Here is a 16,576-nt window from a genome sequence, read left to right on the forward strand (position 1 = left end):
AGCCATGACATAATTTTCTGGCATTTTTAAGCTGTTTAAAGGCACAGTCAACTTAGAGTATGTAAACTTCTGACCCACTGGAATTGTGATACAGTGAAGTATAAGTGAAATAATCTGTCTGTAAACAATTGCTGGAAAAATGACTTGTGTCATGCACAAAGTAGATGTTCTAACCGACTTGCCAAAACGATAGAAATTTGTGGAGTGGTTGAAAAACGAGTTTTAATGACTCCAACCTAAGTGTATGTAAACTTCCGACTTCAACTGTATCTTTAAAAAAATAATAATAATAATTTTTACCCCCCGTTTTTCTCCCCAATTTCGTAGTATCCAATTGTTAGTAGTTACTGTCTTGTCTCATCGCTACAACTCCCGTACGGACTCGGGAGAGACATGTGTGCTCCGAAACACAACCCAACCAAGCCGCACTGCTTCTTCACACAGCGCGCCTCCAACCCGGAAGCCAGCTGCACCAATGTGTCGGAGGAAACACCGTGCACCTAGCGACCTGTTCAGCGTGCACTGCGCCCGGCCCACCACAGGAGTCGCTAGTGCGCGATGAGACAAGGATATCCCTACCGGCCAAACCCTCCCTAACCCGGATGACGTCGCCCCATGGAGCTCCCGGTTGCGGCTGGCTGCGACAGAGCCTGGGCTCGAACCCAGAGTCTGGGTGAGAGGCTCAGAAAAGATACAGTTGAAGGCCTCCCGGGTGGCGCAGTGGTCTAAGGCACTGCATCGCAGTGCTAGCTGTATCTTTAATACAAAATTATTTCTATACTTAGCACAAATTGTGTGATACATTAGCAGAAGCATGTTGCAGTAGGTTTGCACAACTAGTCTTGTGGTTTGCACTTACAAACAGGATTTACTGCTAACCACTAGGTAGCCGAGATCGAATCCCGAAGCTGACAAGGTAAAAATCTGTTAAATTAAGAATTTGTTCTTATCTGACTTGCCTAGTTAAATAAAGGTTCAATAAAAATAAATAATCATATGACATGCTCTAAAATGGCACAAATAAACGTTTCACAAAAAAACGCTATATTCCTTCCTGAGAGGTAATGCTTATGGTTTATCATCATGTTTTCACCAAATAGTTATCTAATAAGAAATTGTATGTGTTTTTAGAATGAATTTGATTATTTTAAAGAAGAAATAGAGAAATGTACAGGTGTATAAAATATTTCATCTTACAACATGTTATCATATCACATCAATTATGTATTATCAAACTGCACATGAATAGACCAACAAACAATTAAAGATTAAAAAAGTAAGGCACTTATTTGTAAACATTTTAAAACAAGACATTGAGACTGCGATATAGGATATGCATACATGGGCAATGCACATTGTTATAAAAAGCTTGATAATACAAGCCTTGAAATGAAATCCAGTGGGCATATAGTGCCTTTTATGATACTTTGTGTTTATAAAACAATACACAGCCAGGGAATTCTATGAAACTATAACACAGTAATATTTGCAGTGAGCAATGCGTCTGTGGTAATTAAAACAGGACAGAAACAAAAGAGACAAATTGGATAAAGGACATTGATTTTGTCAAACCACAAGAAATGATCTTCTCATTGTCTTAGTTCCACTGTTTTTATCACCATCTCTATGCAATTGGCCAATAATTTTGTTCAAGCATCACCGGTGAACAGTCTGTAACATTAGGGTTACCTGTACTGTACATGGTTCTATACATTCTATTTCTAACTACAACATAGAAAACGTTCCTATAGTACAGGCCAGCTGAGTACACCTTAGTATTGCACTTTTATTAGTAAAGGAGATGTGGTAAAAAAAACATTTGATGCCACTTCCTCTTTTAGGGACTACATAGTACTGGTGAGAGGCTCAGAAACTGTACAGCAGAGCTGATAATATAAATGTCCAACTAAGATTGAGAGGCAAATGAACATGGATAAAAGCAATTTGATATGCAGTCATAGGAGGGACTGCTGGGAGCTTTGACCATGTTCATTTGACCATGTGTTCTCTTTGACCATGTTCATTTGACCATGTGTTCTCTTTGACAATGTGTTCTCAGAAATGATCCGTGCTTTGTGCAAACAGACATTTGGCCTCCGCCTTTGTTTTAATCGCTTTGGCCTAGTGTGACCGCACCGCCTGAAAGACCAATGTGATGTCACTTCCTGTTTGTGTCCTCAGATTGGCAGCATTTGCCAAGAACTTCATAACCCCACACCACGTGTTCAATTGGCCTTAGTTTCTAGCCTACTGGGATAACTGCTGAGTGTAAACACCGAGGTGGGACAACGCAGTCTGTATATCAACATCATTTAATTTATTTTCATAATATCAAATAAACCCACGAAAATGTGAAAGGTACAGACCATACAGTAAGTGTATTTTATCTGGCTGTCCAGTAGTGCCGAGTTGACAAAAACATGTTGGGAAGTGATAACTTTAATAGAAGTTAATCTTATTGTAGTGTGTGTTTTTCTCCCATTGATCTACATACACTGAGTAGACAAAACATTAATAACACCTGCTCTTTCCATGACATAGCTTGACCAGTTGGGTGGGTGCAACTCAATATTAGGAAGGAATTCCTAATGTTTTGTACACTCAGTGTATTTGTCCCTTATCATTCCTTTAACTCATTTGCATGCTACACTTCTCTCTTTTACACTCCTTTCTTTTTTCTGGAAAATCTCTTTAAAACTTTCCTCCTCCCTCAGATGTGAGCTTGCTTCTCTTCTCCCCCATCCTTCCTCAGTTTCCACAGCACTGGGCAGGGCTGGTCTGGGTAGGCTGTCTGAGGTCCACTGGAGGTCCTCCTCGAACCCCAGCACTGCCAGCTACTCCACCCAGTGGCTCACTCTTGGGCAGTTTCTTGGCTAGAAAAAAGAGAGACAACAAATCATGGTACTGTATACCACTTAGAACAATTATAGTATGTGTTGCTTATAGTTGAGATGGCAATGGTATACACAAGGAGACCGCTGCTCATATTTGGGTGTACAGCGAGGTTTTATCACCCTCTTGTGGATACAGAGGGACATTATCCCTTAGATGTGTCAAGGTAAGGAGTAAACTATCCATAGCAAAAACAAATGCTCTGTTAGGAATTGTGTTATGATTCGTTTTGACTGATAACGAGTACATAACATTAAATATGGAAGCCCTCGAGAAAGAAAGTCAGTGACATCTCCAACAGCCCATTTCAACACTATGAATTTGGATGATGGCGTGTCAGATGTGACTCACCTATGGCCAGGAAGAGGTTGTTGACATTCATGGCTGTCTTGGCAGAGGTCTCCATGAAGAGAAGACTGTTGTCAGCAGCATAACCCTGACCATCCTGAAAAAACACAACAGACATACAGACCTGCTACACACACACACATCACTGCACAAGCATTTGGCCATTATCTCACTATCTTGGGTGTGAGGTATACACACAGGAGCCTACCGTATACTCCACCGCTCTGTTAGCAGACCAATCGGCTTTGTTGCCCGCTAAGGCTATCACCATGTTTGTACTGGCCTGTTTCTGGAGCTCGCTCACCCAGGCTTTGGCTCGTACAAAGGTCTCCTATCCAGAGCAGAAAATAAAGATCAGATATGGCCAGAAGGAACAGGGAAGATATACTAGCCTGAAATGCATGTCCTTCTCAAACATCTGGCTCAAACCTGTGCCCAAGTGGTATAGTGTAAATGTAGGATATTGCGACATTTCTGGCGATAATAATTAACTGACGCTAATTACAAGCATTGTTGGTGGAAGACTTCACTACATATGAGTGGAAAAGGTGAGAGGACGAGATAGGAGTCATTGTGCAGGAAGGAGAAGGGCTGGACAGGAGGATTGTGAGAGGGGATGAGAGCGAGATAAAGGGGGAGATGGAGCATTTGATAAAGGAGAGGGATATGTTATCATCTAAGATGTACATACTGTGTTGGTAATGTCATAGACCACTATGGCTGCCTGAGCTCCTCTGTAGTACATAGGTGCCAGGCTGTGGTAGCGTTCCTGACCAGCCGTGTCCCAGATCTCAAACTTCACCATGGCACTGTCCACACTCACCATCTGAGTCAAAAAGGCCGCTGAGAGAAGAGAACATGGGAGATGCTTTAGCCTACAAAATAGTAGTGAGAGGAGTTAACGGATACGTAGATTGAGGAAAAAGAAAACCTTGTGGGTCAGATAGAAAAGAACGATAGAGGAAAAGTGTGCAAAATGTGAACAAGTCTCTGTGGAAAATGTTATCATATGGACAAACAGAAAGGAGGAGGTCAGATGACCAGATGTAAAAGTCTGAAAAAAATGACTTGAAGAAGAAGTCATATTGGTCTACAGAGGAGAGTATTCTGGTGTATGGTTGGTACTCTACCCCCAATGGTACTCTCCCCGAAGTCCTGGTACTGGCCTTTGACAAACTGCAGCAGCAGGCTGGACTTCCCCACTGATGTCTCCCCCAGTAGAACCAATTTAAACTGGCTCACCTTACTGGACTGGGGCTGGCCACTGGGTCGGGATGGGCGCCCTGCCATCGGGGCTGTGTATCCGTGAAGGGGTTGTTGGGAAAATTGAGGGTGGGGGGTGTTGAGAGTGGGGGGACAGAAGGAAAAGGAGGTTCAAGTGACAGCTGGAGAGAGGAGCAGTGTGCGGCGAGGCGGGGGGGGGGGGGGGGGGGTACCGCTCTCAAGGACAATGGAACACGTCTGCCAGATGAAAAATGGAAATCTATAAGACAAAAAAAACAACAGATGTATCCCAGAATCTGGACTTTTATCATAATGGCAACCTGTCACACAATCACCCGTGAAACACATATTAAATCAAAATATATCTACACTCTAGTTTGCATGCTGCTGTAATCAGTTTTAATCTAGGGAATAGCCACTAGTACTTAGGAAGCATTAAAAGTCTGGGCTACTTACTAAAACCTGATTTCTAAAACCATCTCTTATTTGTTAGCCTACAACTGAACAATGAGTGAAAATAAAATAATTAAATAGCATCAATAATTACGTGGCAAATGTAGCAGACAATAACTTTCAAAACAGACTTTCTCTTCTCATCTTTTTCTGCAACACTGAGTTAACCATTAGGCTTATAGGTACCCCCGCCTGCCCTCGCCTCAAAGACTAATCTACGTTGACTATAGGCCCCACGTCGGCCGCGGAGTCCAGGTTGGCTACCACGCAACAATGTAACATGTTACTTACTATTCCATACTAGGAATAGGCCTACAGATGGTTGATTGACATAAAGCCTATATGCTATACATATTTAATAACCATTTAATAAGTTATCAACCCCTCCCCCACTTCTTCAGTCCACTCATTAGTGATAAACCCCATTCCTGTCCCTAGGTCATATACCGCAAGTCAACACGACCCCGTCCGTAAGGAATCTGTCGACAGCGCCCCAAAGTGGTCACATCAGAGCGTCGTTCCATACAAAATAACTTCAGATTTAGTTTGTTTTAAATTGCATTGCGACTATACCTGGGAAATGTTGCTGTTTATCCTTTGTCTTTTTAGTTGAGATACAGTCTGCGTTGTCCCATCTCGTAATTCCGGTGTTTTGGGGCGGTAACAGATTGACAGCTTTTTACCCAATTGTCTACTGGTAAAAGTCTATCCTTCCTCCACAGAAACTTTCGGGGAAGAGATGTAAACTATTGAGTGCAAAGTAGTCTCGTCCTCCAGAGTAGTGTTCTGAAATGAAACCCCCAGTACAAAACTCCTATGGTCGAGGTAGTGAAGGTTTTGTTGGGCAAAAATGATAAAATGCTCTACAATAGAATAGATCTGAGCAGAATATAATAAAATATCTATCAACTCTTATTCGCATCATAAACGTTTGTCCTTTGAAACAGTTCTCAAAATGCCATCACTAAATAGTGAACGAAAATGCTAGAACAGAATAGGACTACGTCTGAGCATAATAAAATAGAAGAGCTACGCAAAATAGAGCTGAGCAAAGAATAGAATAGGCTAGATATGAGCAGAATAGAACTGAAGAGAAAAAATATATAATATAATTGCTTCTTTTTGTCTTTTGACATCAGTTGAAACTAAAAATGTAAGTCCTTAATTTGCTTGTTATGATGTGGTAAGACAGTTGTAATAAACTCATATAGGCATTAAAAGGGCAATATGCGTCTAACAAATTACAAAGTGGACACCCCACCACTGTTCTGGTAAACAGCTACCAGCTGGGACTGGAGAAATGTAACCACTCTCAAATCATGGGCAGAGCTATGGATAAAAGGGCAGAATTCAAAATAAATCACAGACATTGTCAGGAGCAAGCACCGCCACACGATAACATCTCCTCCTCCATGCTTTACAGTGGGAAATACAGATGCAGAGATCATCCGTTCACCCACACCGTGTCTCACAAAGACACCAAAAATCTCAAATTTGGACTCCATACCAAAGGACAAATTTCCACCGATCTAATGTCCATTGCTCGTGTTTCTTGGCCCAAGCAAGTCTCTTCTTCTTATTGGTGTCCTTTACTAGTGTTTTCTTGCAGCAATTTGACCATGAAGGCCTGATTCAGACAGTCTCCTCTGAACAGTTGATGTTGAGATGTCTGTTACTTGAACTCTGTGAAGCATTTATTTGGGATGCAATTTTTGAGGCTGGTAACTCTAATGAACTTATCCTCTGCAGCAGAAATAACTCTGGGTCTTCCATTCCTGTGGCGGTCCTCATGAGAACCAGTGTCATTATCGCGCTTGATGGTTTTTGCGACTGCACTTGAAGAAACTTGAAATGTTCCATATTGACTGACCTTCATGCCTTAAAGTAATGATGTACTGTCGTTTCTCTTTGCTTATTTCAGCTGTTCTTGCCATAATATGGACTTGGTCTTTTATCAAATACGGCTATCTTCTGTAAACAAACCCATTCTTTGGTTTTGTTTAACTGGCCACTGTCATTTAACTTTGGTATTTAACTTCAGATGCCTACCTAGCATATTTGTAAATTAACATTTACAATGATGTCAGGACAGTGTAATGCACTGTAGTAGCACAATGTCCTAATTTCCTGAAGTCAGGTATTTTTAGGCCTCAGACAGGGGTAAGTATTGACCCTGTCGCTCTGAGAGGAAGCCAGAATACAGTGTATCTGTTTCCTGTTTACGGAACCTTGGGACATCTGTCCTACTTATGGAAATCACCATTATAAACATCAACCACTACTCACATTGGATACTGTGAAAGACTGCTACTGTGTCCATCACAGCCTTACTGTGTTGCAAACCTTGGTACTGATAATATTTGAAATAATAACAAATATTTTAGCTGTGCTTCATTTGATCTTGCCTGTTGCAATGGAACAATAGAAAACTCTTAAAGGTAAAAACCCTGCTCACCTGGCACTCCAGGCAGGCTCAAAGCTTTTAAAAGATTTGAAAGGTCTGCAGATTTAAAAGGTCTGCTGTGATGTTGGTGTGTCGGAGACTGTTCTCTTTTACGTCACATGAGGTCGCCTTAACGAAAACGGCTCAGGACTGTACCATTTAGACTCAGGACATATTGCATGCATGCTGGACCTGTTGTTAACAGTTGTTGTGAAAGTAAGCGGTATCTGGGAAGTTGATGTACTTCCCTTGTTTTTATTCCCTTGAGGTTGATTAGACACATATGCTGGGTAGTGTTTATTAGTGGTTATTCTGGAGATGAAAGGATGCAGGATGGGAATAAGTCTGTCCTGTTATTGTATGGGGAAAATGCCATTAGGGACTAACTAGCCCAGTGGAGGCTGCTGAGGGGAGGACGGCTCATAATAATGGCTGGAATGGAGTCAATGGAGTGATATCAACCACATGGAAACCACGTCTTTGATGTGTTTGATGCCATTCCATTGTCTCCATTCCAGACATTATTATGAGCCATCCTCCCCTCAGCAGCCTCCACTGGACTTGCCGTAATAAAAACCTTATCCTACCTCTTATATCTCCTCCATTTCTAACTCTCTCAAAGCAGTCAAGGGATGTAGCAAAAACTACCTTGAGGCTTGAGTAGGTTCATAATGTACATGATATACAATTGTGCATCTACATCAAATCTAATTTTATTTGTCGCATGCGCCGAATACAACAGGTGTAGGTAGACCTTACAGTGAAATGCTTACTTACGAGCCCCTAACCAACAACGAGGTTTAAAAAAATACGGATAAGAATAAGAAATAAAAGTAACAAGTAATTTAGAGCAGCAGTAAAATAACAATAGCGAGACTATATAAAGGGGGGTTCCAGTACAGAGTCAGTGTGCAGGGACACCGGTTAGTTGAGGTAGTATGTACATGTAGGTAGAGTTATTAAAGTGACTATGCATAGATGATAACAACAGAGAGTAGCAGCGGTGTAAAAGAAGGGGGGGCAATGCAAATAGTCTGGGTAGCCATTTGATTAGATGTTCAGGAGTCTTATGGCTTGGGGGTAGAAGCTGTTTCGAAGCCTCTTGGACCTAGACTTGGTGCTTCGACACCACTTGCCGTGCGGGAGCAGAGAGAACAGTCTATGACGAGGGTGGTTGGAGTCTTTGACAATTTTTGGGGCCTTCCTCTGACACCGCCTGGTATAGAGGTCCTGGATGGCAGGAAGCTTGGCCCCAGTGTTGTACTGGGCCGTTCACATTACCTTCTGTAGTGCCTTGCAGTCAAAGGCCAAGCACTTGCCATACCATACCTTGATGGTGCAGCTTTAGAACCTTTTGAGGATCTGATCACCCATGCCAAATCTTTTCAGTCTCCTGAGGGGGAATAGGTTTTGTTGTGCCCTCGTCACGACTGTCTTGGTGTGCTTGGACCATGTTAGTTTGTTGGTGATGTGGACACCAAGGAACATGAAGCTCTCAACCGATAGCCCCGTCGATGAGACTAGGGGTGTGCTCGGTCCTCATTTTCCTGTAGTCCACAATTATCTCCTTTGTCTTGATCACGTTGAGGGAGAGGTTGTTGTCCTGGCACCACAGGACCAGGTCTCTGACCTCCTCCCTATAGGCTGTCTCATCGTTGTCGGTGATCAGGCCTACCACTGTTGTGTCATCGGCAAATTTAATGATGGTGTTGGAGTCGTACAGTCATGAGTGAACAGGGAGTACAGGAGAGAATTGAGCACGCACCCATGAGGGTGTTGAGGATCAGCATAGCAGATGTGTTGTTACCTCCCCTTACGCAGCCCATCAGGAAGTCCAGAATCCAGTTGCAGAGGGAGGTGTTTAGTCCAAGGGTCCTTAGCTTAGTGATCAGCTTTGAGGGCACTATGGTGTTGAATGCTGAGCTGTAGTCAATGAACAGTATTCTCACATAGGTGTTCCTTTTGTCCAGGTGGGAAAGGGCAGTATGGAGTGCAATAGAGATTGCATCATCTGTGGATCTGTTGGGGCTGTATGCAAATTGGAGTGGGTCTAGGGTTTCTGGGATAATGGTGTTGATGTGAGCCATGACCAGTCTTTAAAAGCAGTTCATGGCTACAGACGTGAGTGCTACAGGTTGGTAGTCATTTAGGCAGGTTACCTTAGTGTTCTTGGGCACAGGCACTATGGTGGTCTGCTTAAAACATGTTTGTATTACAGACTCAGACAGGGAGAGGTTGAAAATGTCAGTGAAGACACTTGCCAGTTGGTCAGCACATGCTCGCAGTACCTGTCCTGGTAATCCGTCTGGCCCTGCGGCCTTGTGAATGTTGACCTGTATAAAGGTCTTACTCACATCGGATGCGGAGATCATGATCACACAGTTTCCTGGAACAGCAGGTGCTCCCATGCATGTTTCAGTTTTATTTGCCTCGAAGCGAGCATAGAAGTAGTTTAGCTCATCTGGTAGGCTTGTGTCACTGGGCAGCTCGTGGCTGTGCTTCCCTTTGTAGTCTCTAATGATTTGCAAGCCCTGCCACATCCGACGTACGTCAGAGCCAGTGTAGTACGATCCGATTTTTGTCCTATATTGACGCTTTTCCAGTTTGATGATTCGTTGGAGGGCATAGCGGCATTTCTTATAAGCTTCCGGGTTAGAGTCCTGCTCCTTGAAAGCGGTAGCTCTAGCCTTTAGCTCAGTGCGGATGCTGCCTGTAATCTATGGCTATCATCGATGCACTTATTGATGAAGCCAATGACTGATGTGGTGTACTCCTTAATGCCATCAGAGGAATTCCGGAACATATTCCAGTCTGTGCTAGCAAAACAGTTCTGTATTTTAGCATCTGCTTCATCTGACCACTTTTTTATTGATCTAGTCACTGGTGCTCCTGCTTTGATTTTTGCTTGTAAGCAGGAATCAGGAGGATGGAATTATGGTCAGATTTGCCAAATGGAGGGCGAGGGAGAGCTTTGTATGCATCTCTGTGTGTGGAGTAAAGGTGGTCCAGAATTTTTTCTCTGTTTGCACATTTAACATGCTGATAGAAATTTGGTAAAATAGATTTAAGTTTCCCTGCATTAAAGTCCCCGGCTACTAGGAGCGCCACCTCTGGGTGAGCATTTTCTTGTTTGATTATGGTGGAATACAGCTCATTCAGTGCTGCCTTAGTGCCAGGCTCTGACTGTGGTGGTATGTAGGTATGTAAACAGCTACGAAAAATACAGATGAAAACTCTCTAGGTAGGTAGTGTGGTCTACAGCCTGTCATGAGACACTCTACCTCAGGCGAGCAATCGCTTGAGACTTCCTTAAATATCATGCACCCGCTGTTATTTACGAAAATACATAGTCCGCTACCCCTTGTCTTAATAGACGCTGCTGTTCTATCCTGGCGGTACAGCGTATAACCAGCCAGCTGTATGATGATAGTGTCATCGTTCAGCCACAACTCTGTGATTCATAAGATATTACAGTTTTTAATGTCCCGTTGGTAGTTTAATCTTCCACGTAGGTCATCGGTATTATTCTCCAAAGATTGCAGGTTTGGTAGCAGAATGGAAGGAAGTGGGGGTTTATTCGATTGCCTATGAATTCTTAGAAGGCAGCCCGCACTTCGGCCCCTTTATCGCTGCCTCCCCTTCGCGCAAATCATGGGGATCTGGGCCTGTTCCCGAGAAAGCAGTATATCCTTCGCGTCATGCTAGTCAGACTCGTGAAAGGAAAAAAAGGATTCTGCCAGTCTGTGGTTAGTAATCGCAGTCCTGATGTCTAGAAGTTATTTCCGGTTATAAGAGTCGGAATCAGCAACATTATGTACAAAATAAGTAATAAAATAAGTTACAAACAACGCAAATAAACAAAAAAATACACAATCGGTTGGGGACACGTAAAACGTCTGCCTTCCTCTCCAGTGGCATTTTAGTTCTATATGTGCACAGGGTCAAATGATCAAACCAAAGACTTCTATTTGTCAAAAGTACACCAACGTTCAAAAATGTGGGGTCACTCAGAAATGTCCTTGTTTTTGAAAGAAAAGCACATTTTCTGTCTATTAAAATATCATAAAATGTATCAAAAATACAGTGTAGATATTGTTAATGTTGTAAATGACAATTGTTGCTGGAAACGGCTGAATTTTTTATGGAGCATCTACATAGGCGTGCAGAGGCCCATTATCAGAAACCATCACTCCTGTGTTCCAATGGCACATTGTGTTAGCTAATCCAAGTTTATCATTTTAAAACGGCTAATTGATCATTAAAAACCCTTTTGGAATTATGTTAGCATAGCTAGTAGTACCCGCAAAACACCAGTCTCAACGTCAACAGTGAAGAGGTGACTCCGGGATGCTGGCCTTCTAGGCAGAGTACCTCTGTCCAGTGTCTGTTCTTTTGCCCATCTTAATCTTTTCTTTTTATTGGCCAGTCTGAGATATGGCTTTTTCTTTGCAACTCTGCCTAGAAGGCCAGCATCCCGGAGTTGGTTTTCTAATTATCAATTAGCCTTTTAAAATGATAAACTTGGATTAGCTAACACAACATGCCATTGGAACACAGGTGTGATGGTTGCTGATAATGGGCCTCTGTACGCCTATGTAGATATTCCATTTAAAAAAGAAAAAATCTGCTGTTTCCAGCTACAATAGTCATTTACAAAGTAACAATGTCTACACTGTATTTCTGATCAACGGGATATTAACAATATCTACACTGTATTTCTGAGTGACCCAAAACTTTTGAACGGTAGTGTATGTCTGGAGGTTGACACAGGAAATTACCTGGTAAAACAGATAATTACATAGTGAGAAATAAATCACAATGACTGGAGCACAGGACTTTCTTAGCATTTACCCCACTTGGATATCATCTCAAAGGGGACAAAATAGTATAGTATAGGCTAGTATGCTTTATAGTAGGCTGTAATAGAGTGTACATATAGTATAGTAGTCATGAATTTAGTATAACAACATAATATTGCCACGGGGTGTACTGTAAAACATGTTTTTTTAAATGGACTAAGATGGTTAGTTTTGGTTAGTTTTCAAAATAAGATAAGGACCACACGGACATTGGCTGCCCCAATGAGAGCGCGGGGACTCTGAGGCGAGAGCAATATAAATCCATGACATCACATTTCCTGACTACGGTTTCCAAATGCGAAAAGATCTCGGAAAGGGACTTTTTTCAAGCTTGCTCCGTCCGAGGAAAATAATGAATGCAGCTTATTTTTTAAGCAATACGGATTCTCTCTTGACTTAAATATGTATTTTAAGACGTGCCCTATTTAACGTTGGTGCTGCATTAGTGTCCGTGTCTCTCCCTATGCACCATTTTTCTAGGTAAGTGAATGTTATTTTCACCACCGTGTACCGATGTGCTGTTTAGAAAAATACTTGCGAGTACGGTCGTGGGACAAACCGTAGACTGGGTATTTAATGTAATGAACGCTGCAAACAATGGTGTGCAAACAGGTTTGTAATAAGCTACCGATACTCCCATGTGCTTGGCGGTGCCTGTCGTACGCGGTGGCTATATGTAAACACAATGAACCGTTAACTGTTAATATTCATGTCGCTGCATTAATTTAAACGTGAACATGAAACCGGTTAGTCAGCGAACACGAATTATTGCGCCCAGACGGTCATCACGATATTATCCCAAATTAAAATCTTGCTATGCATTGGACATCACCTAAGATTTGTTTCAATAACAAAATGCCTATTAAATACCTAAACATGTAGCATTTGCTATAGCCTAAGTGCATGTAAGTGCCAGTATTGATAGGATACCGGCTGTCATTAGTAATAAGTCGTTTGCTGTTTTGTTTTTTTCTTTCTTTTTGGGACATGATACAAACGTGATCATTTTCTGAGGCTACATAACATGAAGGACTACATGGGTGGCTGTTAACCTAGTTGTTAGAGCGTTGGGCCAGTAACCGAAAGGTTGCTAGAAATCGAATCCGGAGCTGACAAGGTAAACATCTGTCGTTCTTCCCCTGAACAAGGCAGTTAAGCCACTATTCCTAGGCTGTCATTGTAAATTAGAATTGGTTCTTAACTGACTTGCCTAGTTAAATAAATAAAAATATATAGGGCACAACATCTGCTCAAACTACCAGCCTTGATGCTCTCTACAGTTGGTACTCTAAGGCATGCCACATTTTATAAGTGTATCTGCCTTTACTTATACAGCTACATTCTTAACACTGAACAAAAATATCAATGCAACATGTGAAGTGTTGGTCCCGTGTTTCATCAGAAATGTTCCATACTGCTGCCTACCACCGCTCAGCCAGATTGCTCTATCAAATTATAGACTTAATTATAATAACACACAGAAATACGAGCCTTTGGTCATTAAGGTCAAATCCGAAAACTATCATTTTGAAAACAAAATGTTTATTCTTTCAGTGAAATACGGAACTGTTCCATATTTTATCTAACGGGTGGCATCCCTAAGTCTAAACATTGCACAACCTTCAATGTTTTGTCATAATTATGTATAATTCTGGCAGATTAATTACGTTCTTTGTTAGGAAGAAATGGTCTTCACACAGTTCGCAATGAGCCAGGAGGCCCAAACTGCTCCATATTCCCTGACTCTGCTTGCACAGAACTCAAGAGAAGTGACACAATTACCCTAGTTAAAATAAATTAATGTTAACAGGCAATATTAACTAAAATATGCAGGTTTAAAAATATATACTTGTGTATTGATTTTAAGAAAGGCATTGATGTTTATGGTTAGGTACATATTGGTGCAACGCCAGTGCTTTTTTTTTCTTTCTCGCAAATCACCCGTTTGGAGAAGTAGGCTGTGATTCAATGATAAATTAACAGACACCGCATCGATTATATGCAAAGCAGGACAAGCTAGAAAAACTAGTAATATCCTCAACCATGTGTAGTTAACTAGTGATTATGTTAAGACAAGTTTAATGCTAGCTAGCACCTTACCATGGCACCTTGCTGCACTTGCATAACAGGCCTGCCACGCATTCTCCTCGTAGAGTACAATGTAATCGGCCATAAAATGCAGATTAACGATTTTTATGAAAACTTGAAATCTGCCCTAATTAATCGGCCATGCCGATTAAATCTGTCGACCTCTATTCTATGGCCACTGGCAGGCTGGAGAAGTGTGCTCTTGACGGATGAAGGCCGGTTTCAACTGCACCAGGCAGACGGCGTAGTGTGAGCGAGCGGTTTTCTGATGTCAACATTGTGAACAGAGTGCCCATGGTGGGGGTATGGGCAGGCATAAGCTATGGTCAATGAACACAATTTAATTTTATCAATGGCAATTTGAATGCACAGATGCTGTGATGCTGCCATTCATCCGCCACCGTTCCCTCATGTTTCAGGTAAAGCACGGCCCCATGTCGCAAGGGGGCGGCAGCGTAGCCTAGTGGTTAGAGCATTGGACTAGTAACCGGAAGGTTGCGAGTTCAAACCCCCGAGCTGACAAGGTACAAATCTGTCGTTCTGCCCCTGAACAGGCAGTTAACCCACTGTTCCCAGGCCGTCATTGAAGATAAGAATGTGTTCTTAACTGACTTGCCTGGTTAATAAAGGTAAAATTAAAATCTGTACACAATTCACAGTTCTCCCAAGGCCTGCATACTCACCGGAAATGTCACCCATTGAGCATGATTAGGAACCTCTTGATCGACGTGTACGAAAGCATGTTCCAGTTCTCGCCAATATCCAGCAACTTCGCGCAGACATTGAGTGGGACAACATTCCACAGGCCACAATCAACAGTCTGATCAACTCTATGCGATGTGTTACGCTGTATGAGGCAAATGGTGGTCACACCAGATACTGGCTGGTTTTCTGATCCACACCCCTAACTTTAAAAAAAAGGAAGATATGCATCTGTTGGTCACAGATATCTGTATTCCCAGTCATGTGAAATCCATAGATTAATTCAGTAAAATCTTTGTAATGGTTGCGTTTTATATTTTTGTTCAGTATAGAAAAAGGTTCTATCTAGAACCAAAAAGGGTTCTTTGGTTGTCCCCATAGGAGAACCCTTTGAATAACCCCTTTTGGTTCCAGGTAGATCCTTTTGGGTTACACCTGACAGGTGTGGCATATCAAGAACCTGATTAAAACCTGTTGTGACTAGGGGGCAGTATTTTCATTTTTGGAAAAATAACGTTCCCAAAGTAAACGGGATATTTTGTCAGGACAAGATGCTAGAATATGCATATAATTGACAGCTTAGGATATAAAACACTCTAAAGTTTCCAAAACTGTAAAACTATTTTCTGTGAGTATAACAGAACGGATATTGCAGGCGAAAGCCTGAGAGAAATCCAATCCGGAAGTGACTCATTGTTTTGAAAGCTCTGTGTTCCGATGCGTCCTTATTGAGCAGTGAATGGGCTATCAACCAGATTACCTTCTACGTATTCCCCAAGGTGTCTACAGCATTTACGCCTTTATGTTGAAGAATACCCGTAAGCGGCTACATTGTAAGTGGTCACCTGATGGCTCTGAGTGATTCTCGCGTAAAATACAGAGGTAGCCATTTTTCCTTTCGCTCCTACTGAAAAACCAATTGTCCCGGTGGATATATTATCGAATAGATATTTGAAAAACACCTTGAGGATTGATTATAAACAACGTTTGCCATGTTTCTGTCGATATTATGGAGCTAATTTCGGCGTTGTCGTGACCGCAATTTCCGGTCGATTTCTCAGCCAAACGTGAAGAACAAATGGAGCTATTTCACCTACAAAAATAATATTTTTGGAAAAAAGGAACATTTGCTATCTAACTGGGAGTCTCGTGAGTGAAAACATCCGAAGCTCATCAAAGGTAAATGATTTAAATTGAATGCTTTTCTGATTTTCGTGACCAAGTTAGCTGCTGCTAGCTGGACATAATGCTATGCTAGGCTATCAATAAACTTACACAAATGCTTGTCTTGCTTTGGCTGTAAAGCATATTTTGAAAATCTGAGATGACAGGGTGATTAACAAAAGGCTAAGCTGTGTTTCAATATATTTCACTTGTGATTTTCATGAATAGGAATATTTTCTAGTAATATTTATGTCCGTTGCGTTATGCTAATTAGTGTCAGTCGATGATTACGCTCCCGGATCCGGGATGGGTAGTATCAAGAGGTTTTAAATGTGATCATTACACAGGTGCACCTTGTGCTGGGGACAATAAAAGGTCACTCTAAAATGTGCAGTTTTGTCAC

The 16,576-nt window shown here is 41.9% G+C and overlaps 2 protein-coding genes across 8 annotated transcripts in view; one reads left to right on the plus strand and one right to left on the minus strand.

The window, feature by feature from the left end:
* Positions 1-1,169: 1,169 nt before the first annotated feature.
* Positions 1,170-5,649, minus strand: LOC109891202 (ras-related protein Rab-5B-like). The gene is made up of 6 exons (XM_020483561.2): positions 5,491-5,649; positions 4,371-4,723; positions 3,932-4,083; positions 3,449-3,571; positions 3,244-3,337; positions 1,170-2,873 (listed from the first exon to the last, which is right to left on the minus strand). The coding sequence occupies exons 2-6, from the start codon at positions 4,528-4,530 to the stop codon at positions 2,749-2,751; spliced, it is 654 nt and encodes a 217-aa protein (XP_020339150.1). The 5' UTR covers positions 4,531-4,723; positions 5,491-5,649; the 3' UTR covers positions 1,170-2,748.
* A 6,843-nt stretch (positions 5,650-12,492) lies between these two features.
* Positions 12,493-16,576, plus strand: part of LOC109891203 (nck-associated protein 5-like) — a 102,813-nt gene continuing 98,729 nt past the window's right edge. For all 7 annotated transcript variants that reach the window (XM_031825327.1, XM_031825328.1, XM_031825330.1 and 4 more), the window contains exon 1: positions 12,493-12,699. The gene's annotated coding sequence lies outside the window, so the exon portion shown is untranslated. The remainder of the gene's footprint in view (positions 12,700-16,576) is intronic.

Source organism: Oncorhynchus kisutch, linkage group LG5 (genome assembly GCF_002021735.2).
Source record: "Oncorhynchus kisutch isolate 150728-3 linkage group LG5, Okis_V2, whole genome shotgun sequence".
Classification (NCBI taxonomy): domain Eukaryota; kingdom Metazoa; phylum Chordata; class Actinopteri; order Salmoniformes; family Salmonidae; genus Oncorhynchus; species Oncorhynchus kisutch.

Excerpts from the sequence above, each read along its gene's own strand:
- LOC109891202 (XM_020483561.2), bottom strand. The coding sequence starts at position 4,530 with ATGGCAGGGCGCCCATCCCGACCCAGTGGCCAGCCCCAGTCCAGTAAG. Across the intron at positions 4,084-4,370 it reads CGGGGAGAGTACCATTGGGG|CGGCCTTTTTGACTCAGATG; the intron begins GTAGAGTACCAA and ends CTCTTCTCTCAG. Across the intron at positions 2,874-3,243 it reads CAACCTCTTCCTGGCCATAG|CCAAGAAACTGCCCAAGAGT; the intron begins GTGAGTCACATC and ends TCTTTTTTCTAG.